The sequence below is a fragment of the Platichthys flesus genome, chromosome 2, assembly GCF_949316205.1.
Source record: "Platichthys flesus chromosome 2, fPlaFle2.1, whole genome shotgun sequence".
Taxonomy (NCBI): domain Eukaryota; kingdom Metazoa; phylum Chordata; class Actinopteri; order Pleuronectiformes; family Pleuronectidae; genus Platichthys; species Platichthys flesus.
This window is the reverse complement of record NC_084946.1, coordinates 7,308,168-7,333,778: the sequence shown is the minus strand read 5'-3', so window position 1 is coordinate 7,333,778 and position 25,611 is coordinate 7,308,168. Positions and strand designations below refer to the sequence as shown.

Sequence of the window (25,611 nt, the reverse complement as noted above, 5' to 3'; positions counted from 1 at the left end):
GACTTTAATCTTGATTATGACTTAATTCCCCTAATATTATGACATTTTCTCATTTAATTATGACTTTATTCTCAGTCTCAATACTAATGATTATGTGGTGCTGATGTACTAAAAGATAACGTTTTTCATTATTAGTTTTTTAATTAAAGTATAACAATATTCTACCCTTTAATTGACAATAACACTCTGTTGTAGTATTTGATTCCACAAAGAAATTAATGCAGACATACAGTAGAGCACTATAGTTACACCTGACATAGTAACCAGCAGGCACAGATTAAGACTGCAAACTCCTGGCCACAAAATCTTGAAATTCCTCCCCAGGATTTCGACCGACAGGCTACGATGTGTCACTCATATGCTAATGTGAAAAAAGAATTGGGGTCAAAGTACACTAAAGTTAAACTTCAAGCGATTTAATTCGCTACATAAAACTAATCGTTTATTCCACTCCTCGCTAGTAAAATTGCGTCTGTGTGACTAGGCCCTGAGGTGCGATCAGGCTCATGGCTGCATGTGGGGTTCAACTTTGGATAACTTTGACCTTTGAAGCCCTAATACAAAAGTACGATACACAAGAGTCAGTCTAAAAGATTAGAGAGTTATCAAAAAACGTCAGGCTATACGTGAAAACACTGAGAAGATAAGAGGTCATACGTATGGAACTGTACTTAACAAGTGCAGGAATATTTACGTAATTGATATAGTGTAGCCAACAGGATAACAATGACATGAATATATACAACTTACAAAATCAAGCATCACATTCATTTATTTATAGTCTTCAGTAACTGCAGTGTTTTTGGCTTACCAATAATTCATATTAATAAATGATCATTACTTTTATTGTATGGGACGGGGTTGTTTAAGTCTGTATTATGAAGGTCTAGTGTAGCAATATCAACAGATCTACCAGACAATCACGAGTGACTTTTTGTTTCAAAGCTCTGTGGTTTCATCCATAGGGGAAGTGAGAGAAGTTCTAGCTCCAGGGTTTCACTGCTGTTCATATGCTAACTAGATCACAACTGCGTGCCAAAACCAGAGGTGTGGTTTTCCTATTGCCCCACCCGGTTGTCCCATACTCACAGGGACATACACACAAACACACACACACACACACGATGCAAAATTAAACAGATGTCCAAAATGCCTTTATGTAGGGCACAACATGACTTACAAGTTCATTACACTGCATGAATGTGTACTGTCCTGCGTTCACTAACTTGAAAAACTAATTTTTTAATGCGCAATTCAAAAGTAACTTGCCAGCAGCGAGGAAGAGGCTGTCAATCAATGCAGGAAGGCCGTTGTGACATAACATTTGAACCTCTAATAAAATGAGCAGTGCTCTTTCTCACCTAAAGCTGAAATGGATTTATCTTTGATTTATATTGACAGAAGATTCTGCATCTGGTTCCACTGACGTCTTCTTGTCTTGCCTTCCTCTGTGTGTCTGGATGGGTGGGTGCATTACGACCTTTCTCTTTAGGTCACCATTTTCTTTGATGGTTGCTCATTAGGTATTTTGAGACTTATGAGAAATCAACTTCCCAACCATGACAATTCTCGCTGTTGTCTTGCCACAGTCCATGCACTGTTCTCAGTCACCATTGGAGGCCTAGTCCATGCATATCAGTTCCACACTTATCCCAGTTAGGTCCTCAATGACACCCAGTTCATAGTTAGATATTCATTTGCCAGCTAAATAATAAAGTCATTCTTTTTGATACTTTCATATTTCTGTGGTTTTTGCGGTCTTTGTCTCATGATGATGTTTTTTCACTGCTTGGTTTACACTGGTGTCACTGTTTTCTGAGTGTGAGAGCAGTGAGGCCGAGGCAAGCCCACATCCTGCCAGTTGGTGGAGGATACGACTGTGAACTAAGTGAAGCTGATGAAAAACATAAATATGAATGAAGCTTTAGCTACTAGGTTTAGGGTTTGGGATCATGAGGATTCCCACTACCTGTCCAGGATGTACCCCACCTCCCACACAATGACAGCTGGTTGACTCCAGTCCCCTGTCACCTGAGAAGGATAAGCATTAGATTGATGAAATACAGAGACCAGCAATTTTTCAAGACATGGAACGATTTTCAGGAACTCAACTGAGTGTGTCTGTGACTCTCAAGATACAAAAAGATTCTTGTGGCTGGAAGCAACAGCCTCATCATGTCAGTAATCAACCTATACTCAATTTGAGTCACTTGGGGGCAGCAGAAACCAGCTGTAAACAATACACTGACATGTTTTCACCGTCGATGCTTGTGAGTTGAACTTTTTTGTAAAGAGGGACTTATATATACATCAAGCCAATACAGGACTCATTAGCACCCATTTAGAGTGGCGTTCATTTCCGTCCATGATTCCACCAACCCCCTGAGAGAAATATCTGTCTCTTGAGCTGTTAAATGTTCACCTGCTTGTTGCTGACACTGTCTGTTCGCTGTGTGGTATTGGGTATGGAGTTAACCGGCTGGGTTTCCTCGGCTGTCTGCAGCAGGAGGAAACAAGACTAACAGAGGTTTGTAGAGTTCCCGAGCAGTGAAACACAGAACAACGAAGTGAAAGCCAGTGCCTCATAGAGCCAAGAGGAACTAAAGAGGTGGTTGAATATATTATATGAGATTGCCACTATGCAATCCCTTTCACAAATGATCTATTGTAATATCAATTATTGACTTTCACTAAATGACTCCAAACCACGAGGATCATCCACCACACCAAATGGAGAGACCACATCACACATCTCATCCAGCTTCCGGTCCAACAAAGAATACTTGACAAAATCCCAATTCCATGTGTTCCACAGTGAGTTTCTATCAGACTGAGCCTTTAGAGGCTCTGAACCACGACTCTGCCACCTCTCCTAACACATTACAAAGCAAAACACAGGGTTGGTATCAGTCTACCCTGCATAACATGTCCCCCGACTAATACATGGTGAACCTTTGGTTTAACTTTCCCTAACTCATGTGTGACTTGAATGTGTTGTTATTTTGTCTTGTTCTTGTTCACAAATGTGGCTCGAAACCTGATTTTAACTTTGCATGTACTTTCAACTATTCTTGTGTCACATATGTTGTGTTTAAAGGTGTTCGTGTCTCCTAATCTGATACTACATTACGTTTCATTTAGCTGACGCTTTTATCCAAAGTGACTTACAATAAGTGCATTCAACCATGAGGCTGCAAACCCAGAACAACAAGAGTGAGAGAAGTGAAGTCTTCTCGTGTGACGTGTCTAGTTGAAATCCTTTTTTTTGTGTGGTAGCATTCTAGTCTAAACAAGGTTTTGTTGCAGTTACAGAAGTGAAATACTAACATTTAGTCTTACTTTAACTGTTGATGTGTTTATTTTATAATATATATATATTCCTTGGGTGTTAAGAAAGACTCTGTGAAATTATAATAGAAATAACAATTATAATAATAATAATTACAACAATTATACTTACTATAATTATTATAATTATTTCTAACAAAATGCAACAACATATATTTGTGGGAAATTAGTACACTGAAAAGATCAGCTTTAAAGTCGGATGTCCTGTTCAATCTCTATTGTATTGAACACACTCAAAACAACTATGAAGAAGCTTGATTTATGGTCTGGTTATGGGCTCTAACAAACCAGTCTCACTGGTGGGAAAACAGCAGCTGAGTGCAGTGCAGCTCCACCAGGTGGTGCCAGTGAAGCGTTTTGGAGCTGATCAGGACCGTGAGGCCTGAGAAATAAAAATCCCAAACTAGTGAGTTGACAGAACTTCTCTGATCTGCAGCTCAAATTACAAAATGCTGTTGTGATTGAAACAAAAGACGGGAACCGACATTTCCGCATTTCTCAGAGAGGCACGGCGTGATGGCAGTAAGTAGTGCCTGGCATATGCTTCTGATAGTCTCACAGTCACTATAACTACAGCAATGTGAGCACCCAGGAAACAGCAGCCAAACAAGCCACAGCGGGTTGGCGGTGATTAAACATCCGTATTGTGAAATATGGACGTTAATCAAAGACTTACGGCCGTCGCCGCCACAACCTCAAATAGCACTTCTATCCACTGTGGTGTTCCCAGACCTATTTCTGCTTCTACTCATCACACTTTAAATCATGGTGCAGTTGCTGTCACACTTTGTACGTACCATATAAACTGTGTGAGAGGGAAATCACGGAACCGTAAAAGTGATAAAAGGGCTTTTATTGATTATGTCTACATTTTATCTCCAGTTTCCGAGCTAATATCCCACAGGGTCAGTTTTCATGTTCGTGACATTACGTAGTAAACAAAATCATTTCCGCCATTATGTGCCGAGATAAACGTTGCAGTGAAAAGGGATAGTGACACGGATATATAAATGCTCACCACACATAACTCCTGGGAAACGCTTTTGAATTGGATATGTTTACAGGCTGCAATCTAAGACAGGCTATTGATTTACAGAGGCTCTGCTGCTTTATGGGTTATGTAAGTGTTATGTAAGTATGTGTTGTTATGAGGAGCCGTCTGCTCGGCCGGCTACAACACGTCGAAGCCATCAGGCAGTGAAAAAAAAAAAAAATTCCACGGGGGAGGGAAAAGAAAGCTTTATTAATATTTTAATATTTATCAATAATACTTTATATACAAAATATGTACAACAAACAACCTTGTGTTACACTTGTCAAAATAAATCCCAAATACCTCTATCTATACAAAACTATTATCTTAGTTTGAACTTTACATTCACTCTCTTTGCCACAGACACAACATTTAAAGCAAATACAGTTCCAACACCTGTTGTCGTTGTGTCTGCGTTAAATGAGTAAAGGCAACAGCATGAGCTAGAAGGTCAGGCCTTAACTTGACTGGGAATTTACGGGCAATGACGCACATACGCTAAACACTGTACACGTCCTGTTGCCGTGTACAGCAAAGAGACGGCCTCAACCTTCCTCTCGCAATGCGGACACACTCAGCGGGTCACGTATCAAAAATAGAGATGTATGAGTAGTATAAACAACAACAAAATAGTACGAGACATTACTTCACAGGACATCCATCTAGATGCACAAATAGTCGTGACTCACAGATTAAATCAAAAAGCACGTACGGCCGCATCAATCGTCAACAGACATGGGTGACACGCCCTGCACGCCAACAACGCCCTGGACATTCTTTGAACATTGTGAACACTCACTTCGCTCCAAGGTAACTTAAGGGAGCGAAGTGAAGTCTTCTCGTGTGACGTGTCTAGTTGACATCCTTTTTTTTGGGTAACATTCTAGTCTAAACAATGTTCGTTGCAGTTACACAAGTGAAAAAAACACTGAGGGTAGATCCTCCGTTCACAGATCTACAGCAGGTATTTAAGCAGCATCTACAAGGGGCTTTTGTTCAATCTTTACATTCATTACAGACTGCTGTGTGTGTTTGTGTGTGTGTGTAAAAAAGTAGGTCCAAATAAAATATATGTTTCTTTGGGAGGGGGGTTGGGGTATCTGGGACCTACACGCTGGGTTTACCTCTGACATTCAACAACGAGCGTGGAGAAGGCGAACCTTGCTAGAAACGGGAAAAAGAAAAAACGCTTTAATCTGATCACGTTCACAGTGTTTCAGAGCCGTGCAGCAGGTAATATACGAGCCTCTGCACGGACCCTGCAGGTTGCCCCCAGAGATCCTGTTTGAATGTGTGAGAAGCTGATGATATATGGTGGTTTCCAGTTAGGGCTCTTTGCTGGGGTCAGTGTTCTGATGGGCCAAACAACAGCGGTGGTTGGAAGGGAAACCGGTTTCGAGTCTTCTCAGCTGGGCCAACTATTTAACCCCGTTCAACATTTGAAGGGCAAGGTTCAAACAGAAGGACATCTGTTTAGTCTTTGGTTTCCAAGTTCAAAGCAGGGACCTGCTTTAAAGCTTTGTGAAGAGCAGGGGAGTCCATGGCGGCGTGGTGTGGGACCGGAGAGCCTCCCCTTGAGGACATCACCAAGGATGATGGTGTTTCTAGGGGGAGGCTCACCGAGGAGCCATTCATGCCTGGGTACATGACCGGCATGCCCCCTGCGTACCAGCATTTCTCCAGCATGGGCAGATACGCTGCGGCTGCAGCAGCTGCTGGGGGTAGGAGGTAGAAGGGGAGGCAGAAAGGGGGCTGGTTGGGGGAGAAGCTCATGTAGCTGCCGGGGACTCCTGCCGTGTGACCGGCGGGGATCTCGTCCTCTGTCGAATCAGACCTTGACTTCTTGGCATGTGGCTCGTCACCCTCCTGCTTGATGGCACCGGTCGTACATTCAGATGAAGTGCGCTTGAGTCCCCCCTCTCTCGCGTGGCTCTCTGACCACTGGGCCTTGGGGTCGCGCTCTCCCCCGTACCCACTGTCTGTGTCTGTGTCACTTCCACTCTGCTCCGCTGTCCCGTGGGGGTAAGTCCTCTGAATGACAGGAACACAGTTCTTGGCGGTGCCCTCGGAGGCCCGCGGGGGCTGTCCTGCGGACTGCTTCACCTTGACTGCAGCTTGAGGGACAGACTCCTCTGGATGTAGGCTGCTTTGATGCTGCAGGACTTCGGCGGCTACTTTTTGGATGTGGCCGATGACGTGGGAAGCGGTCAGGTCCCTGCTGCTTTCTTGGTTGCCCAGATAGAGCAGGACCTCTTTTGCACACAAGTGAAACCCCGAGCGAAACATCTCCTCGCTGTTCTCTGCACCGTCACCTCCATGATCACCTGGAGGTGTAAAAACACCAGGTCAGGAAACTTTTCACACAGTTTTAATGAAATAACTGAATTGTCTGCCACCGGCAAAACATTTGCCCTCGCTTCATGTCAACAAGACACCGCGGACATGGGACTTACTAATTTGCAGGTCCTTTTGCAGCGCCATGATTTTCTGCTGCTGCTGCTCCAGGAGGGTACTCAGGGCTTTCACATGCTTGAGAGTGAGTTCCAGCACCACGGCTTTCTCCAGATGACCCAGCGTCTAAAACAGGAAAGACCTTCGATAAGCATGTTGATCTTTCTTATGTAACACATTCTGCAGCCGAACAGAGGACAAGCCTCGAGTAGACATGCAAACCACGTACGCGCACACACACACACACACACACACACACACACACACAGGCGCAGATCAACACACATGGGGAAATTCTCAACAAGCTCCTACATCTCAAAACTGAATAAAAACATGAAATAAAAAAATAATATCCCTTCATGTTTTTTTCCGCCTTTTAAAGTCCAAAAACCTCTATATTTTTGGAGACTCCAAATTTGAGTCCAGCAAAACCATGTGGCGTCTCAGGTTCCCTGGCCGTAAACACACACACACACACACACACACACACACACACACAAACACACAAACACACACTCACACACGCAGAACATAATACCCACCGTGAGCTTCAGATGTTCAGGCAACAAATCCTTCAGTTGGGCGATGCATTCGTTGATTCTGTCCCGTCTTTTCTTCTCGATCAGTCGGTGTGGCAGCTTGTAGGTCTCCTGGAGGGGGGGGGGGGGAGGTTTTGTCAGTGATCTCCATGTTGCTAAATGGAGGAATATGATGCATTAAGAAATAAATTACAAAAAAAAAAACTTTTATTTACCTTGATCTCATCCACGCGCTTCATGCCCCTCCTGGGTTTGTATACATAGATGGGAAAGTCCATTCTTTAGAGGGAAGACAGAATCGGTTAGTTTTGACTTTGGTCACAGTCATACATACTGGACATACAGCTGGAGAGAATGGAAGACGATCAAATGGGTGTAATAAATGTCCTCTTACCCTGACATGTCAGCTATATCCATTGATGGGTGTGTGGGAACACAGGGAGGAGGTTGCGCACTCGTAATCCTCTCCATGTCGTTTCAGTGCAAAACCCAAACGACTTCAAAAAGCCTCCGAATGCAGCCACTGCGATCCAGAAAGTATCTCCCGTTATCCAGAGCGCGTGTGTCTGTGCTTGTGTCGGTGAGTTCCCGCTCGGAGCGTGAGTTGTTGGGAGCCGCGCAGCGCTGTCACCTCAGGTCCGGACTCCGCTGCTGTGTGAGTGAGTGTGTGTGTCTGTGAGCGACGCTCCCCGCCCGGCTGGAACAAGTGTGAGAGCTGGGTGGGTTTCTGACTACGTGTTAAATAAACCCTGTGACTACAGGCACGTCTCTCCACAAGAGACACTGACTCCGCTCCGTCACATGAGCCTCACGTGTTGGACGGCGCTTTCAACTCCTCGCACACCCCTCCCCTCCCCTCCACTCCGCTCCCTCCACGCAGGCGCGCGCGCACACAAACACACACACACGCACGCAGACACCCTCCCCCCTCCCCCTCGTGTAGTGGCTGCTCCTCCGCCCGGGCTGAGTCTCGTGTACCACCATGCTCCGGCTCCAGGGGCAGAGGCGTGTTTGCAGAACAGAGCGTGTTTACAAGACAGGAAGTAGAGCAACAGTTCCCTCGTTATCAGCCGCCACACTGCAAATATGGCTGCACGTTACACGGAGGACAACACTGCCGAGCCCCGGGCAGGAGCAACACAACAACACAACACACAGGGAGAGGGGGCTCAGCGGCGTGGAGCAGCTATAAGCTGCAGGCTTAAAGATCAGTGAAGGGACTGCAGACGAGATTTGAAAAAGTCTTCAGGAAGATTTGGAAAAACTAGTAAAACGAGCAAGAATAACGATGACAACAATAATAGTAACAGTTGAATTCAATTAAATGATTAAATAATAAACAATAATCAATCAGCCAATCAATCAATCAATCATCTATCTATTTATTATGGCCTTGTCAAGCTCTGCCATAAAAACGTATATATATATATATATATGTGTGACCAAAAACTAATTTTGAGATATATATATATATATATATAGATATTGATATAATGGCATACACAAAATCATTAAACTGCAAATTGTAACAAACAAGTTTCCATGGTGACATGCGAGTAACTCTATTATATAAATATATTAAATTTGGTTTGAAACAAGTAGGGTGGTGACCACAAATTCATTCTGCATATATATATATATATATATATATACACAAAAAAACAAAAACTGCATATTGTAATAAAGAAGTATCCATGGTGAAATGTAGGTAACTCTATTATATCTATATATTGAATTTTGTTTCAAACAAGTAGGGTGGTAACCACAAATTCATTCTGCATATATATATATGTATAGGCATACACAAAAAAACTAAAACTGCTTATTGTAACAAACAAGTATCCATGGTGACATGTAGTTAACTCCATATATATATGTATAGTATACTTTTTATAAAACTGCATATACTGTTACAAACAAACAGCTTGGTCCGCCAAGTCTTTTTATATGTTCTCCGTCCGGCTGCCAGACATGTGCCACGCGCTCGGGATGGACACGGTGTGACTTCACACTGTACCCATTTGATGCGTGGCACGTGCGCACACTGAGGCGGGGCGGTGTGTTGTGTTTTTATAAAGGCCGCAGCGCTAACACCGTATAAACTGGATGTCACGTTGAGATCCTCATGGCAGAGGGAGAGGGGGGGGGGGGGGGGGGGGTGGCAGAGAGGGTGAGAGGGACAGTCAGAGAGAGAGAGAGAGAGAGATGGCGAGGAGAGAGGGGGAGATAGAGAAAGAGAGGGAGAGAAAAAGAGAGCGGGAGATAGAGGGAGCAAGGGGGAGGAGGAGAGGAGAAAGGGGGAGCGAAAGAGAGGGAGAGAATGATAGGGAGAGAAGGAGAGCCGAGCGGCAGATCCCTGTCATTGACGTCACGCTCAGACAAGCCGAGAGTGGCCGACTGCTCTGTCGGTTCCTTCCGCCGATGTCCCGAAGCAGCCAGAGACTAAAGATAGACACCGCTGGAGGAGAAGCCTGCAGCGAGGACAGGCTCTCTGTCTGCACCTGTTCCAAACCACAACACACCGGAAACACACCGTGTCTCATGAAGCAGCGAGGACCCTGGTTTTTTTTTATCATTTCAGATCTTTAAAGTTTATGAATATATATATTTGTATTTTGTTTTCAAAATGGTGAATACAAAATTAGACCATCTTAAACTGAATTGCTCTCATCACTGTTGATGTGGTGCAAAAGCTGAGACGTCACTCTAAGCAGGCCAGAGACCTGTCGGTTCTTTGTATTATCAACAAAGTGCACCTTCATAAAAATAAAACTGGATTATCATTACTAATGTTTAAATATTGGATGGTATTTGCTGATTAAAGATGTTCAGATGTTTCCAGTTCATTTGTCTGATTACCTTCAAGATTATACCAGGACATGAACTGGTTTCACCTCTGAACTGGAAAAGACAGAACACTGACTGGAAGCTGGAAGTTTAATCAAGGTCTATTTCTGCTTGAGTTAAATATGAATCTTACAGTTTTAACATTGGGTTTTCATAGAATATATAACACACACACACACACACACACACACACACACACACACACACACACACACACACACACACACACACACACACACACACACACACACACACACACACACACACACACACACACACACACACACACACACACACACACACACACACACACACGTGGGTAAAAGTTTCTATTTATGTAAATCCTATTGCAATTGATTGTTGAGGGCTGTTGCCGAGTTTAGGTAGTAACATTTTTCCGATACTATAAATACATTTATATACATTAAACAAATTCTCAACAACTCCTAAGATGTCATTATCAAACTCGTATGACAAAGAGGTTTGATGTTTAACTGTTTAGCCAAATAGACTCCACTATAAATAATTATAAATCAAAAGAAAACACAAATACAACCAAATCTATAGAGCTTAAATTAAGAAAAATCATATTTTCTCTTCAAAATAAACAAACACACATCTTTTGGCATTGTTTATTTTGTGAAATAAAAGTGGTCATATTGGCAAACATAAATGCTGAAACCGATATGTCTGTGAAAGGCTCATATCTGCTGATATTATTGTCCAAATATACATTGATATACATATATATCCTATTGAGTATATTTACATGCGGTCTATGGTATGCCCATCAATTTTACTGGCTTATGATAATTCTACAACACCAGTATGACTCATGTTGGATCCGCTGATCACTGAATGGTTGTATAAATAAACTGTTAAACATTTTCAAATGAAGAGCATTATTAGTTAGGGTGACTTTCTTATAATAAACAGACATCACAATGAGTAAAGGATAATTACATCAATTTTAATAAATAATCCTACTTTAATATACAAATCAACAGTTCTTACATTTTTTATTCTTGTTAACATTCATTTTGAGCAACAGTTCTTTCTCTCCATCTTATTTTTCCATACAAAAGCCAAAGTAAGCAACAAATATTATGTACACACAGTAGTCCCCATAAAAGAGAGACTTCTAAATCAACTAATACATATTAGTGAACATAAGCATCAAAGTTCGAGACTCGGCACAAGCATGAATCAGACTTCAGATGAGGTGCGGCAGGCACAAGTGAGAAATGGCGCTAATGAGGTTTTATCAAGGTAAAATATATGCAACTCCTGAGCAAATTGTTAAAGCATGAGTGACACTGTATCTGACAGACAAGTCAAATATTCTAAATGTCAATTAAATAAGAAAGTAAATCTATTAAGCTTGCACAGACATGTGACACCACTGGATCTGCAGAAACTATCTGTATATATTGCTCTCATACAATTTACTATCGGGTGAAGGTGACAATCCAGCAGTATGCACATTTTCAAGAAAGAAAAAAGGAAAATTGAGAAGGCCAGCTTATTCAATATTTTCTCTAGATTTGCTTAAGCAAAGACAACCGACAACTCCCTACTTTATCCAGCGACAGTGAAGTACAAACAAAAAGGTTGGCCCACGGCTGAAGTAGGGAATGACTGATGGAACTTAAATCCACACACCAGCGAGGTTGCATATTTAAGTTTATATATTGCACAAAAATGCATGAAAATAAGACATGTAATACTGCTCATTATGACCGAAATATAAATAGAAAACATCAAATAAAAGGACAAAGAAATGGGTGTAATTCCTCCTGTCCAGTCTGCTCCACCATGTTTCAAGTTAAAGGCCATGTGTTGAGGAATCCCCATTTATTTCGACACAGAAAACATTTGGCACAAAGTGCGACTGGAACTGAACAGAACGAGGTGGGGGAATGTTACCCCGTGTAGTAACAGGTGCGTGGGACGGAGCTACACATCGCCTTATGTCTACCTATACGTTACAGTGGTTCCCTACCGTTACAAGTTAAACTCGCCCTCAGGACAGTGGGCGAGCCTGAGGGGCTGTGACGCGAGCTGCTTCAGGGGCGCGTCGGTTGACCTCACGCAGGCTGCTGGGGGTTGACGTTCATGTGCTGCGGGTGTCCCAAGAGGCCGATCCGCTGCTTCTGCTTCCTCTGTTCGGTCATCTGAAGAGAAAAGAGATAACAGATTATTGGGAAAAATCCTCCCACCTGATCCTCTGCTGGCACGCTCTTCTCCTTCTGCCGGGCATGTTGGCAGCCTCTCCACATCGATTCAACCTTTTACATCACTTTACAGAAACGCCGCACACTGCCGACTCATTCTTCTGAAATCGTGCCAGCGCTCCCGTCCTCTGACGATAGTAACACAACCAAACTACTAATACTGAAACTGAGTCGAAAGAGAAATTTCAGAAATCAAGCAGAGCGCATGAGTCAAAACCCCAGGTGTCGACCTTTATACCAGCAGCAACAAGATTGGCTTTTCTGCTCAGATGTGACTTTAAAGTTGTGATTTTCACCTCAACCCTGAAACAGTGAGAGGACAGACTGCTCTTGTAATGAGTGTCCCTGAGAAATACTTCTGCATGGAGGGATGTTTTGGCAGAAATAAAATGTCATTAAAAGTCCATTAGGTGAAAGGTTTAACCTCAGTTAGGGGAAGAAGGGTGACATTTTTTACATTAAAGATTATACAGAATTATTTAACACAGAGAGAGGACTTGTGGCACAGCCTTCCTGCTCGGGCTATTTTGAAATTAGATCCTGCAAAGGTAGAGAATTCAAATGGCCACTTTTACCAACCCACACTTTTTGTTTCATTGTTTTGAAGTCAGAGCCGGCCGATGCATCTGGAGTGAAAATGAGAGGCTCTGCAATTCGGAGCTTTCACCAACAACAATAATCATTTCCCCCCTGTCTGGGTCAAAATGTCTCGGTAACACTCACTTCCTCACAGATAGTTCTCATTTCAAGGGTAAAGACATTTTTACAATTGTGTTTACTAGAAACAGTGGATTGCAGACATTGTGCAATTAAAGTGCATCAGAGGACTATTACACAACTTACTCGCACTTAAATCTGTCAGTTTGATCACTGCAGAAACATTCAGTAAACCAGCCGAATGAAAAGTTATCACTCTGCTATTCTTCTGAATGTTGAGAACGGCTTTATCTTGTAAATCACAGATCAATACATAGATAACAAAAACAAGCTCCAATCTTAGCAGAAAAGGTTAGTAATGAATTCCAGAGGAAGCAGATAGGCTGTTGATCACAGATGAAAACAAAAAAAATCAGGCTGACAGCCTCATGAGCTGCGTTGTGCACGATGACTCACTGCGTTTTGCATTTAGTGAGCTCTGTAGCCAAAGGGCGAGGAGCAAACAAACAAACCACGAGCTGCTCGTCCACATATGGAGAAAACCTCATGCCTCGAAGTCAAATGTTCAAAACCTAAAGGTTGTGCTTGACGATGACCGACCTGCTCTTTGAGCTCCGTCAACTGGCCCGACAGGTTGGACACCAGCTTCATGGTGGTCTCCAGCTTCTCCTGCAGGTTCCGGATCTCATTCTGCTCCCCGTCTGCATCGCTGCTGACCAAGGACATGGCCCGCATCCGTGGGAACCAGTCCAAGTTGTGATCCTGGTGAACAGAGATCTGGACCGTTAGGGCAGGTACATAAAAACAGAATGAAACTAATTCTTTTACATTCATTGTAGCAACCTCTTAAAAGATCAGTGATTTGTTTTTTATTTGTACGTCCTGTCTTATCATGCACATTGGCAAATCTACCTAACTAAAAAAAACCTGTGAAACAAAGTGGAGAAATCGAATTTCCTATTTGATTTAAACCCACGTCACCTGACATGTCGTATGGACCCAAAAACCCACAGCTCTTGAAAGCTCCTGTGATCCACTGACGGTGACTCACATGAGCACTGGGGTGGAAGGTTACAATTTGGGGTACACTTGTGTATGAGATGTTAGCTGCCCCAGTGGTTTCTCCCGAGGAGAACTTACAGCACAGTGTCTCCCGGCACGAACAAGACCTCTGACACTCACTGGTGTCTGCAGCACTTTAGAAACAAGTCAGAGGAGTTGTTAACTCCTCTGAAGATACACTGTGTCGCTGAAAAGCTTCTTGGGAACAGATTCGTTGATTTGTTGTTGTCCTATCAGAACCCATGATCTGAAATGTTTTTTATGATGTGTCGATGTTTCAAAATTTTTTTGTGTTATTTGAATTGACACGTCTACATAAACAACAATGACAGACATGGTACACAGAAGCCACACCAGGGCTGGTCATGTTCAAACATGGCTGAGGGGTCACTCGGGTGCATTCTTTCATGCTTCTGTGTCCTCTGGCACTCCACCAACACATGCCATTGTTATTGTGTCCTGTCTGAACCCACTCCCAGCTGAGCCAAAAGTCATGTGAACGTATCCGTGTTTAATTCTTCACAACATAAACACACACACACACACATCACACACTCACACGAATGCCGCCGTCATGTGAACTCAATCATAGCCATCGGTGTTAATGCAGGGCGAATGAGAAGGAAGGATGCTGCACAGCTGCTGATGTCACTGTGTAGACACAGCAGCAGAAGAAGGATCTGAAGAACTGGGCTGGAAAAGTCCCCAGGTTTCAGCGGTTGATTTTGGAGACACATGGGCGACTGGGGGCGACTGGGGTCGGCTGCGTCAGAACCACAAACCAGTCCTGGGTTAGACGGCGGCCCAGCGGGGGAATCACACAACACAAAGATAATGAGCAGCATCAAGTCATTCTGAAATCGGTAGCGGACTGAGCAAGTTCCACTTCCGGAATGCAAAGATACAGAAGTTATGTTTACCAACACTTCACCTGCCGCCTCCACAACACCCACCGACTTTTACTGTATCTGAGCACGGCTCCAGCTCCACACAATATACTTACTGTAATATCTTTATCCTCTATAATATATGTGTTGCGTGAGAAAGTGAGTATAATGTGCAGTTTCTATCATAGCGGTACTTTCATTTACACAGATTTAGAGATAAAGTATTTGAAAAAAACAAATTTCACTCAGCAGTGTTTTCTGAAATCAGATACGTGCATGTGCTATTAAATTTAAGTTCTAAATAAAGAAAGGTCATTTCCTCATCCAGGACTCGGCCCGCTGACGAAAAGGCTCACACATGTTTGTTAGACGACAGCAGAGCTGCCAACTGTCCCTGGTGTTTACGAGTGAAAACACTTCCAGTAAACTGAGAAACTGAGCCCCAACGTAAGATTCTACATCATGATGGTTCAATGGAAATGACAGAAAGAAGTTTATTATTACTAAAACCACTGAGAAACAGGATGCTGTGTGGTTAAACCAGAAACAGAAATCGTCACAGCCATGCCACAAGCCGGCGAGAGGGCCCACGGTCTATACGTGTACAGATCGATGCCACAGATCATCACATGCCCCGACAGACATAGGCATGTACAGTTTAAGAAGCTGTATCTGCTCTGAATGTTTGTGGCTACGGGTGTTTTAAGGTCAAGGAAAATTAGGGCAACAAGTGGGAGCTGAGCATCATCCTTTTTACACCTTCGATGTGACACTTCACTCGGAGTCCTTCATTGACGTCAGTCCCAGTCATTGTCAGAGTAGTATGACTTCTACACCCCCGTCAGTCCTGGTGGGTCCAGTGGGAGAGGCAGCTCGCCCCGAAGAAGTTGGACTCGCAAATCACGAGTTTACAATAAAATAAGAGCAGTAATACACTAATATACAAAGAGAATATGGGGGAATATATTTACTAGTGTGACAAATGCATACCAACCAAAAGGGCAATAAAACCCAGTCAGTAATACTATAATTAGAAATATATATATAAAGTTTAAGTATTTCCCTTAAGATGGACAAAACTTGAACACTTCCTTTAGTATATTATTGTGATTTAAAGTTTTTGTACTGGTATTACTTTACTTTTAGATTTTCAGGGTACGAAGCTAACTAACAGAAATTCTACGTAGAGTGAACCTCCAATGAAACTTAAATTCAGTTGTATATAAATTGCACATGAGATTTTGTCATGTATTATGTGTTCTTAAAAATGGGAAAATAACTAACTGATGCATGCCCCCCCCCCTCTCTCACTCTCTCTTTTTTTACCATCTGCATCACAAAAAATGCACTATAAAAATCAAGGGAGAGAAAATTTATTAAAGTAAGTAACCTGAGGAAATCCAGGAAAAAAACGTTGAACGATGTAATAAACGTGTTTGAGGAGAGAACCTGAAAGTTAACTCAGTGTCAACTCAACACTGCAGTCTTTGTAGATACCACTACACAGAGGCATCAAACACTTGCATGTAAAGCTGAGAGTTAATGTGAAGGATGACTAGGTCAGCTGACGGGTCACCGGCATCTTTTGCACCATGAGTGCCTTGTCCGCTCAGGCCGCACGTTAGAAGCCGCTGGGCAGAATGCACCCATGACAAACTGCATTTGGCTCAGCGGGGTGCAAGGTTAATGGAAGGGAGGATGGGGGTTAATCCCAAATCAGGTGGTTGCTCACAAGACGCAGAGTGTCGCAGATCAAGAGGCAGAGAAGTGGGCTGAATGGCATCTGATGAGAAACTGTGTCAGAAGCTGACAGCGACACAAGTGCGTCAGAGAAGCAACCACTTCACAAGAGGGGGCTTTCCTTCGGCAGTTGAGCTTTCTAATTGCTCACAGGCTAAAACTGTGATGCAACTATCCCCCAAAAATATTTTTCTTTCTGTTTTAAGTTTTTTTATTGGTTTGTTTCATCCGGTTTGATCAGTTGTGACATACAGTAAAAAGCTGAAATGGACCCGTGTGTAGTTGGTGTGTTGTGCAAAACACACAAGCTTACTAGTTGAGATTTCAATATTTTTGTTAATAGCCTATAATGTTTAGGGGTTTCATCGTTTTCCAATGCACTGTTAAAAACAATGTCTTGTAATTCAACTTGTTAAAAAAAAAAGAGAGAAAAAATATCGTATAAATGAATAAAGAATGATAAACACAATTTCGTCACACTGCTGCTTACCAACACTCATGAGACTAAGTCCTGCTCTGGCTAAGTGCCTACCATGAGGTGCGTGTGTGCGTGTGTGTGTGTGTGTGTGTGTTTAATGATTAAAGCAAGGCTTGGCTGCCTCAGCAGATTAACACATTTTATGCCAATGGAAGACTCTGTTTGAATGTTAATTCCCCATTCTCAAAGCTGAATGATGTGATAATACTTTGGAAGGATACGAGGTCACAGAGGCGGGGATTACATAAGGCAGTCCTGTTACTGTGGGGCAGATGAGGTAAACATATTGTTTATGCTGCTGCTGCATAGAAACATAAAGGGGATGCAGTAATCAACCCGTTTAAACCTGAGAAACAAATTCAGTTATTCAGCAAAGACTAAAACGGCCACACAAACAGTTCTGTACTGAAGTTCTACATGTGTTATAAAATATTTGATCCATTCAAATCCTCTTTGCACATAAGAAAGGAAATCTATTACTGTGACCAATAGAGTTACATTTTATTAAGAGGACATTAAAACTATGTGTGTGCGTTTGTGTGACATCACTTTATTATTTATTTTCAATTGTTTTTCTCCCCTTGGTCCAACCGGAACTTCTTTTTGTTTTTTGCGACGTCGAAGACGACTCATCTGGGTAAAATTTTTTTACTTTAGAGTCAATGGGAAAGCAGTCAGTCCCCCTTTTTTCCTGTGTTTAAAAAACCTGGGTTTAAACACAAATTTTCATGCAAAAGAGATTAAACTGATAAGCTACTAAAAAGACAGGGACATTTAAAGTCAGATGAGACATGGGACACTGTTCAATTAAATTGAAGTATCCATGCACATTTTGGACACATATATATGAAACTGTAAGTCAAATTTACTCGATAATCATCTCCCAACTTAATTTTAAAAAGAAACTGAAAGGCAACCTCCTCTGCTGGCATTGGGAAAGGAGTCAAATCCCTTTTTTTAAGGGGGTTTACACGAGTATACCTGCTAATAGGGTTGTAAAAGAGGTGTATGTCGAATGAAAGGAGTTGTCTGTTTTTCTGTGAATTTTACATTTATCACAGTAGAACAATATTCTGCTCATATCAGCATTTGAGTTTTCCAACCTGATGTCAGAGGAAATGGCCTTTGTGTGAATATGTTTGACTTTTGAATCAGTTCAAAGTCAAAATACATCCTTACCCTCATCATTTCTGCCACATAGCTCTCCGGGCCAGTGTACTCCGTCGAATCTTTGACCTTCACCAGGACGATGAAGAACAGGTAGTGCCACATGTTGTGCTCCACTTTGATGTGCTCTTCAAAGGTGACGGTCTTATTGTCAAACTTGTCTCTCTCCAAACCTAGGGACACACACACACACACACACACACACACACACACACACACACACACACACACACACACACACACACACACACACACACACACACACACACACACACACACACACACACACACACACACACACACACACACACACACACACACACACACACACACACACACAAAATAAGACAGTTGCCATTTCTCTGGAAGAGTGAAGAAATGCTCTCTGTGTTACAACATGACACAGGTTCTTGTGACCTGAATGACGATGACTGACTGAAAAAAAACCCTGAGAGGAAACAGGGTCACAAGAGAATGGACAGACAAAACGTCAGAGGTGAGACGTGCTAAAAATGGCCACCTATTGTTTGCGCTGCGTTTGCAGAAGAGGAATAACCCTTAATCCTGTTGCCCAACACAAAGCAGTAAGAAGGACCACAACTAACCAACGACTGTTGACATGCTTCAGACGAGCTGCCAATAAGTGAGTGCTTAGCCACCTGGTGCCTGAGTGAGTGTGCAGTCTGACATGGTCAAGACCCATAAAGCAACAGGAAGAAACACTACTCCTCCACAGCCGCACTTGCCATGACTAACCCTTCATTCTGGGAAAGAGGAGGCGTTCTGTTGTTTATACCTAGAAAAACCGCCCTGATGCGAAGCTGCATCACAGCAGTCGCGTGTTCACACAGGAACACACACAGCACCTGCAGCGGACCACCGGTTTGATTTCTTTGGATTTTGTCGTTCTGTCATGTGTGGGCTGCGGCATTCACACCTGCCGATAGTACTGCACCGGTAGCTACTGCAGCATCGACTCAATTCGAACTGTGAGGCATTTCTGCTAAGAAGGGAGTAACACTACAATTCCCTTGATGATCGGTAAAAGAAGGCTTTTATGGTTTTAAACGATAATAATAATAATAATAATAGGTAATTTTCGACATCATCATATAGAAAAACTCAGACATCTTTATTGAATCCCTCACCGCAGATAAAACACGTTGTCTTCAGGATCTCCTCTTTCTTCTGCTTCTCGCTCCTCAGGTCAGCAAACGTGTCGATGATGACACCGAAGATGAGGTTGAGGACGATGATGATGACCATGAAGAAGAAGAGTAGATCGTAGATCACTCTGGCTGCAAAAAGAGGTTCCTGTTGGACCAAGGGGAGAAAAAATATTGATACGAAATAATGAAGCAATTGTTCACATACAAGTTATTTGGATTTAATAGATTTACTTTCTCATGTGCAAACTGGATTTTACTTATTCAAAATTATTAAAGTTATAGGCACATATTAAGTTGATAATAATAATTTATTAATTATTTACTTATTTGTTAAGCAATTTGAGTAATACACTCCTCAAAATCCATACTTTGACAAGTCATATTTCATTGCTAAAATATGTCATATTTTAAGTTGTATTTGAAATGTAAAGATTTAGAGTAATGTGGAGCCCCACTCATATGTGGCTTTACTGCCGTCACTTGGACAACACAGAAGTCCCCCTTTTGTGTTAAACACCACTTAACACAACAGAAAACAGTGCAGAGACTTCACATGATTGCCAAGCTAACTGAGGTTTAAATGAGTCTAATGAGCCATGGCCCCATTCTATGGGTCAAAGCAGCAAAGCCACCACATGCTGTGGCAGAATACAAGCTTGTTTTCACCCTGTAAAAACACTATAGTTGTTTTTTCTGGCTTGTTCTGAGCTACTGAAAGTCCTTGTGCAGCCTCGTTCACCCACCCGCACATCATTCCTGTCTGAGAGCCACTGCAGAAACAATAAAGCCAGCCCCCCCTCACACCATCCATCTGATAAGGAGTTGGCAGACAATGTTTGCTGATTGAGTAAAATATGTACTTTTTATAGTCCGAGAAAATGAAATACACATTACATCAATCCTTTCATGGGCTCATTAAACAAAAATGTCCTTATTAGATCTCCATCCATACTTTAATGTAATTGTTCACCCTTGGGAGGGAGCTTGTTTAAGGATTTCGATATGTATTTCATTCTATTGTTGCCAGTAGTAGAGTTTGGACTTAAAGTGCATTGTAATCTGACAGACGCCACACTACAATTCCCCAAAGGGGTGTAATAAGGATGTGTATGGATGTTGAATGACTCTGGGTTCTTATTCCTAAACTGGACTTGGGTCGGATCTCTTCACTGTGGTTCCTGTTCTTTGTACCTCTTTGGACGGCTTCCGCAGGACGTCTCCAACACCTCCTCCACTCCTGAGGCCGTGACTCAACACTGTGACAATGCACATGAGTAAGGAGTCACAGGATCTCTCCTTGTCCTCGATGACCACGGCTGATGGCTGGATGGCAATGGGAGCTATGGAAACACACCAGCACTGGTCAGATAGTAATTTCCAGCTGAATGCAAAACTTGGTCTGATCGCTAAGCTGCAACACAAAAAGAGTGCAAACAGAGTAAAAACCGCAAAAAACGAAAATGTATTCAATACACTATTTGAATTTAAACGCTTATTAGATTATCTGTCATATATTATTAGTTTATTGAATCAGGCCCATTAGAAAACCTAACCAGACTAAGATATTCCTAGAACAAAAACACACAAAACAAATCACCAGACCATCATAATTGGCCAGCCTGGTGGTGATGGATAGGGAAGCCCAGATGAGGTCAGACTCCAGGCAGTTAGAAGATTCAGCACGGTCAGCTGCTCAGTTTTAAGGTGGCCCTCTTTGCTTGGAAGCTTATCCCATCAAGGTCAGCCAGTTTACAAGAACCCGCTGTTTGCAGCGAGACGCCCTCTGCACCATTCACCGGGTGCACTCATTGACCTACTACTACGTGATGGTAATTAATCCGTGACCTTGTGACCCCGGGCCCCAACATCAGCTCATTCTCCTGAGACACACAAGGAGTCTAAACCCTCAGCGTTTCACCCGGCTCCCTGAACTCCCCTGAGTCGGACCAGCCAGGTGATCCCATGACCACCCCGCTGCCCGCAGATTTGCAGCTCAGCAGAACGAATCTCCTCCGTCCGAGTCAGATGTCAACGAGGACATTCACATGCTCAGGCAGACAGACACAAGCACACGGTCACACAAACACATGGGAATCTCTAGAGAAACAGGAATGCATCAACATGTGAACTCAAACTCAAAAGAACCCTTCGACCCTGTCGCCCAACCTCCACCCCACTTACACACACACGCACAAACTCACACACACACACACACACACACACGCACTAATGCTTATGTTCCACTTTTGTCATCCTACCATCCACCATGGGCTCTGAGCAATTTTCTCTGTTTTCTTTCTGACACGCTCCACCAGAAAAGAACTCTCCCACCATACTGGCTCCATGCTCTGTTCAAGTGAAAAAGACAAAGCATTTTGCAACTGAACAATCAGCACATTAGGATTTTTTTTTACAATGCATATTATTAACAGACATTGTTTATATGGTGAGATTGTAGCTGATGCTAAAAGCAAGGAAAAACAAATTCATATATTTCCATTTGTATTTGTTAGCTTCACTTTGATTTCATGCATTTTCAGAATTCTAGTGTGTTTGTCTGTGTGTGTGTGTGTATGTGTGTGTGTAAAAACATTCCAAGCCTGCTCTTGACCCAGAGAGTCAAGAGAGGGCAAGTAATTTATGTCCGCCCCAGAAAGGGATTGAGAAAAAAAACCTGCATTTCAACGTACCCAGTGTTTTGTTGGGTATTCTGTCGACAGCCAAAATGAAGTCGTCTTTGAAGAAGATGTAGCCCACAATGGAGAAGAGGTAGACGAGGATGAGGGCCAGCACGGCTGTCAGGACAATGGAGCGGCCGTTGCGGGTCACGCTCTTTATTACGTTCAGCAAGGTCTCTTCTCGGTAAACTAGATCGAAGAGCTGGAGAGAGGGAGCATTCACAGATGAGTGTGGTCAAGGTGCATGAAAAATAAAGAAGTGTGTGCGCAAACATGAGCATGAGGCCAAAATAAGGCCACAGTTTTTCCTCAGAGCCGTGTCTTCAATTAAATAATTTAATTACCAGCAACATCTCATGGTTAAATGAAACGTTTGAGAGTAATCAAATGGCATCTAAATCCATTTGATCTCATGTTTCTCACGTGTTCAAATGCAAATTACAATGAAAACATACAAGCCTACATTCTTATTCAGGACCAGCTAGTGTCTATATTGGGTTTAGACTATGAAGCTAGTGTGTGTGCTCACGTACCAGCAAGCTGTAAAAGAAGACATGGACGAACACCCCCAGGCTGCAGATGATCAGGTAGAGGAGGTGGTACAGGAACTCCACATCCATGACCATGGCTCTGTAGCCTCGTGTGAAGGTTCCCCGGTTGCCAACGTAGCTCATCAGGAAGATGACCTTATTACACAACTGCAGAGATATGGACAAACACAGCGAACACACAGAATTATTCAAAGTAAGACAGTGATCTTTACTCATTTGTAGTAACAGCAGTATGTCTGTCTCTGGGAGACATTTAAAAATGGCCATTATTTAGACGATTAAAAATAAAGTGGATGTGGTTTACCACCAGTGTAGTGTGGAATTTCCCGGGCTTGTGAGTCAATACTAAACAGCTATAAGTGACGTTTGTGAGCTAACCCTAACCTTAACCCCCCACTGTTAAACCAGTGTTGAGTGGAGGGTGTGAAGGGAGAAAAGTATGGGATAAATATCATACCAAATTAAAATACGAATAAAAAGGCTTTGAAAGCTTCAGATGAACTAAAAAGGTTTTTCATGATTTAAATTAAGTTTTAAAGCCTGGAAAAATGTTTTGAGAGGTACCAAAAATATCCGTGCCTTCCGGATCACGACTTGTTTTTCAGACCATCAGTTTCAGAGATTCTAATCAGAGCTGCAGGAAAACACTGCCAAAGATCATGTGATTTGTAAGCTCCCAAATGTGGTATGTCAGAAGAATTGGTGTTGTGAGCTCAACTCTGAAATAGCAGACGGCAGTATGAGGGGAGGCGTACGTCTGCAAAGTGTTGGAAGAAAGACTTTTCGGAAAACATTTTTCAATGATCAAGCACCTGTTTTTTAGATCAACATTTACAAGGTTTCCAACCTAGAAAACAGACTCATTTACTGGGAGAACAGTGACAGGTGTGAAACTGTGAAAAACCTGTTGGAGACAGTGTAAACAACTCAAATACACAATCATGTTTGGAGGGATATGAATTTTCTTCAGCTTATCAAAATTGAACTGAATTTATTTCATGGAAAACATGTGTCATTACATTTCAACCTTTCAAAGCATCTTTTTCAGTTTGAGAAATTGCAATGATAATCATCGCATATTAAACAGGATCATTAATCCAGCTAGTTTGAATACAGCCTTTTCCCACAGTCAGGGCAGTCCTCCAGTTTTGGAGGAGATGCATGATGCTGAAAAACTATTGGCATCATGGACAACTTCATAATAATAAATAGACTTCATTAGATCTTAGATGAATTCTAAATGTTGCACTATGCTACTGAGCATGGTATTAATCCTGTATCAATATGTTTAATGTTAAATTAATGTTTGGCATCTTGTGGTGAGGCAAATTTAAGTGTCAACACTCTACCTTATTATATGAAACATATGGATGTAACACTATGGAGCACTCACATTGAATCCACCCAGCAGCAGCAGAGTGGGCTCCAGGCCGACAGAGAAGATCAAGCGCAGGATGGTAGAGGCGATGAGTGCTCGGATGCCGTGAGGCTGAGGTAATACAATGACTATAGCCAGAGACACCAGCATGGCCATCCACAGCAGGGCCGACAGATGTGGCTCCAGGGTTCCTGAGGTGGAAGGAGGTCGTATTAGGGAGGGACAGTGCAAACTGAGAGTTCTTCTCTTTTTAACCATCTCGACAAGATACACAATGTACTTCCACAACCCTAAACTTTAACATGAATTAAAATTGTAGAAACACCTGCACCCCAGTCCAAGCTTTTTGCATATTTAGAAAGATTTGTGACATCAATACAAATGCACATTTTCAGCATGCAAGCTGTATTTAGCAATGCCTTATATATTCACTTATAAAGTAAAATTGCCATGACAAGAATGCCAATCCCCCAGATCAAGGCCACCCACTCTGACAAAAAATATCATTGCAAGTTAATTTTTAGGTTTATTGAGACAGAGCCTCTACTGATTCCTTCACTCGTTGGACTTAAGCGGTTCAAATCTCCAAGTATATGATGTCCAAAACATTAGCTTCTGCTAGCCCAACTAAAAGTAAGGCCCAAATTTCAAGTCATTCAGAACGAGGGCAACAGGTGAGCCTGGCAGATCGATTTAAAACAACATGGAGTTTTTTTTTAAATTTTTTTTATTTATTTTTATTATTATTGTTGTCATTTCTATTTATGTATTTATTTTTAACCCGAGAGTGTCTGGACTACACGGGTGGTGGGTATGTCTGATGTCAAGTAGTAGGATCTGTCTTGTTATTGTTCTGTCTGTGTACTGTCCTGTACTTGTGATGTATGTTTTGAGTCCTACTATTTTGTTTTGTATGGGATGTCTGATGTTTGAATATGAAAATCAATAAAAACACTTTGATTATTATTATAAAACAGCACGGAGAGGTTAGGGTTGAAGCTAGGTTAGGGTTGAAGCTAGGTAAGGGTTGAAGCTAGGTTAAGGTTGAAGCTAGGTTAGGGTTGAAGCTAGGTAAGGGTTGAAGCTAGGTAAGGGTTGAAGCTTGGTAAGGGTTGAAGCTAGGTAAGGGTTGAAGCTAGGTTAGGGTTAAGGTAAAGTAAGGATAAGGGTAAGCAAAAAGTAAGTATGATTAAGGTTTATAGTTAGTGTCCAGGAAGGACAAAGTCAACGTGACACCCTCTGAAGTCATGGACACACGACTGTGTGTGTGTGTGTGTGTACTGAGGGGTTTACCCTACAGTTATGTATTCCACATCAATCATTGTGGATCAGCAAAGCATGAGATGAGCTCACTGGGCACGGTTTAGAGCCAAGTCCTGACGAGCATGCAGC

General features: G+C 42.4%; 2 protein-coding genes across 5 annotated transcripts in view; both read right to left on the bottom strand.

Moving 5' to 3' along the window:
* Positions 1 to 4,572: 4,572 nt before the first annotated feature.
* bhlhe40 (basic helix-loop-helix family, member e40) lies at positions 4,573 to 8,179 on the bottom strand. Its single transcript, XM_062395468.1, has 5 exons — positions 7,766 to 8,179; positions 7,587 to 7,650; positions 7,375 to 7,482; positions 6,835 to 6,958; positions 4,573 to 6,705 (listed from the first exon to the last, which is right to left on the bottom strand). Exons 1-5 carry the CDS (start codon positions 7,840 to 7,842, stop codon positions 5,855 to 5,857), a joined length of 1,224 nt encoding a protein of 407 aa, XP_062251452.1. The 5' UTR covers positions 7,843 to 8,179; the 3' UTR covers positions 4,573 to 5,854.
* Positions 8,180 to 11,167: 2,988 nt separating this feature from the next.
* itpr1b (inositol 1,4,5-trisphosphate receptor, type 1b) overlaps positions 11,168 to 25,611 on the bottom strand; it is an 85,653-nt gene continuing 71,209 nt past the window's right edge. For all 4 annotated transcript variants that reach the window (XM_062395432.1, XM_062395447.1, XM_062395441.1 and 1 more), the window contains 9 exons: positions 24,235 to 24,410; positions 22,824 to 22,988; positions 22,303 to 22,492; positions 21,871 to 21,960; positions 20,804 to 20,952; positions 19,592 to 19,757; positions 18,456 to 18,616; positions 13,710 to 13,871; positions 11,168 to 12,392 (listed from right to left, as the gene is read on the bottom strand). In XM_062395432.1, the coding sequence (XP_062251416.1) occupies positions 12,306 to 12,392; positions 13,710 to 13,871; positions 18,456 to 18,616; positions 19,592 to 19,757; positions 20,804 to 20,952; positions 21,871 to 21,960; positions 22,303 to 22,492; positions 22,824 to 22,988; positions 24,235 to 24,410 (1,346 nt within the window). In that variant the 3' untranslated portion in view covers positions 11,168 to 12,305. The remainder of the gene's footprint in view (positions 12,393 to 13,709; positions 13,872 to 18,455; positions 18,617 to 19,591; positions 19,758 to 20,803; positions 20,953 to 21,870; positions 21,961 to 22,302; positions 22,493 to 22,823; positions 22,989 to 24,234; positions 24,411 to 25,611) is intronic.

Excerpts from the sequence above, each read along its gene's own strand:
- bhlhe40 (XM_062395468.1), bottom strand. The coding sequence starts at position 7,842 with ATGGAGAGGATTACGAGTGCGCAACCTCCTCCCTGTGTTCCCACACAC. Across the intron at positions 6,959-7,374 it reads CTGAACATCTGAAGCTCACG|ACGCTGGGTCATCTGGAGAA; the intron begins GTGGGTATTATG and ends TTCCTGTTTTAG. Across the intron at positions 6,706-6,834 it reads GCAAAAGGACCTGCAAATTA|GTGATCATGGAGGTGACGGT; the intron begins GTAAGTCCCATG and ends TTACACCTCCAG.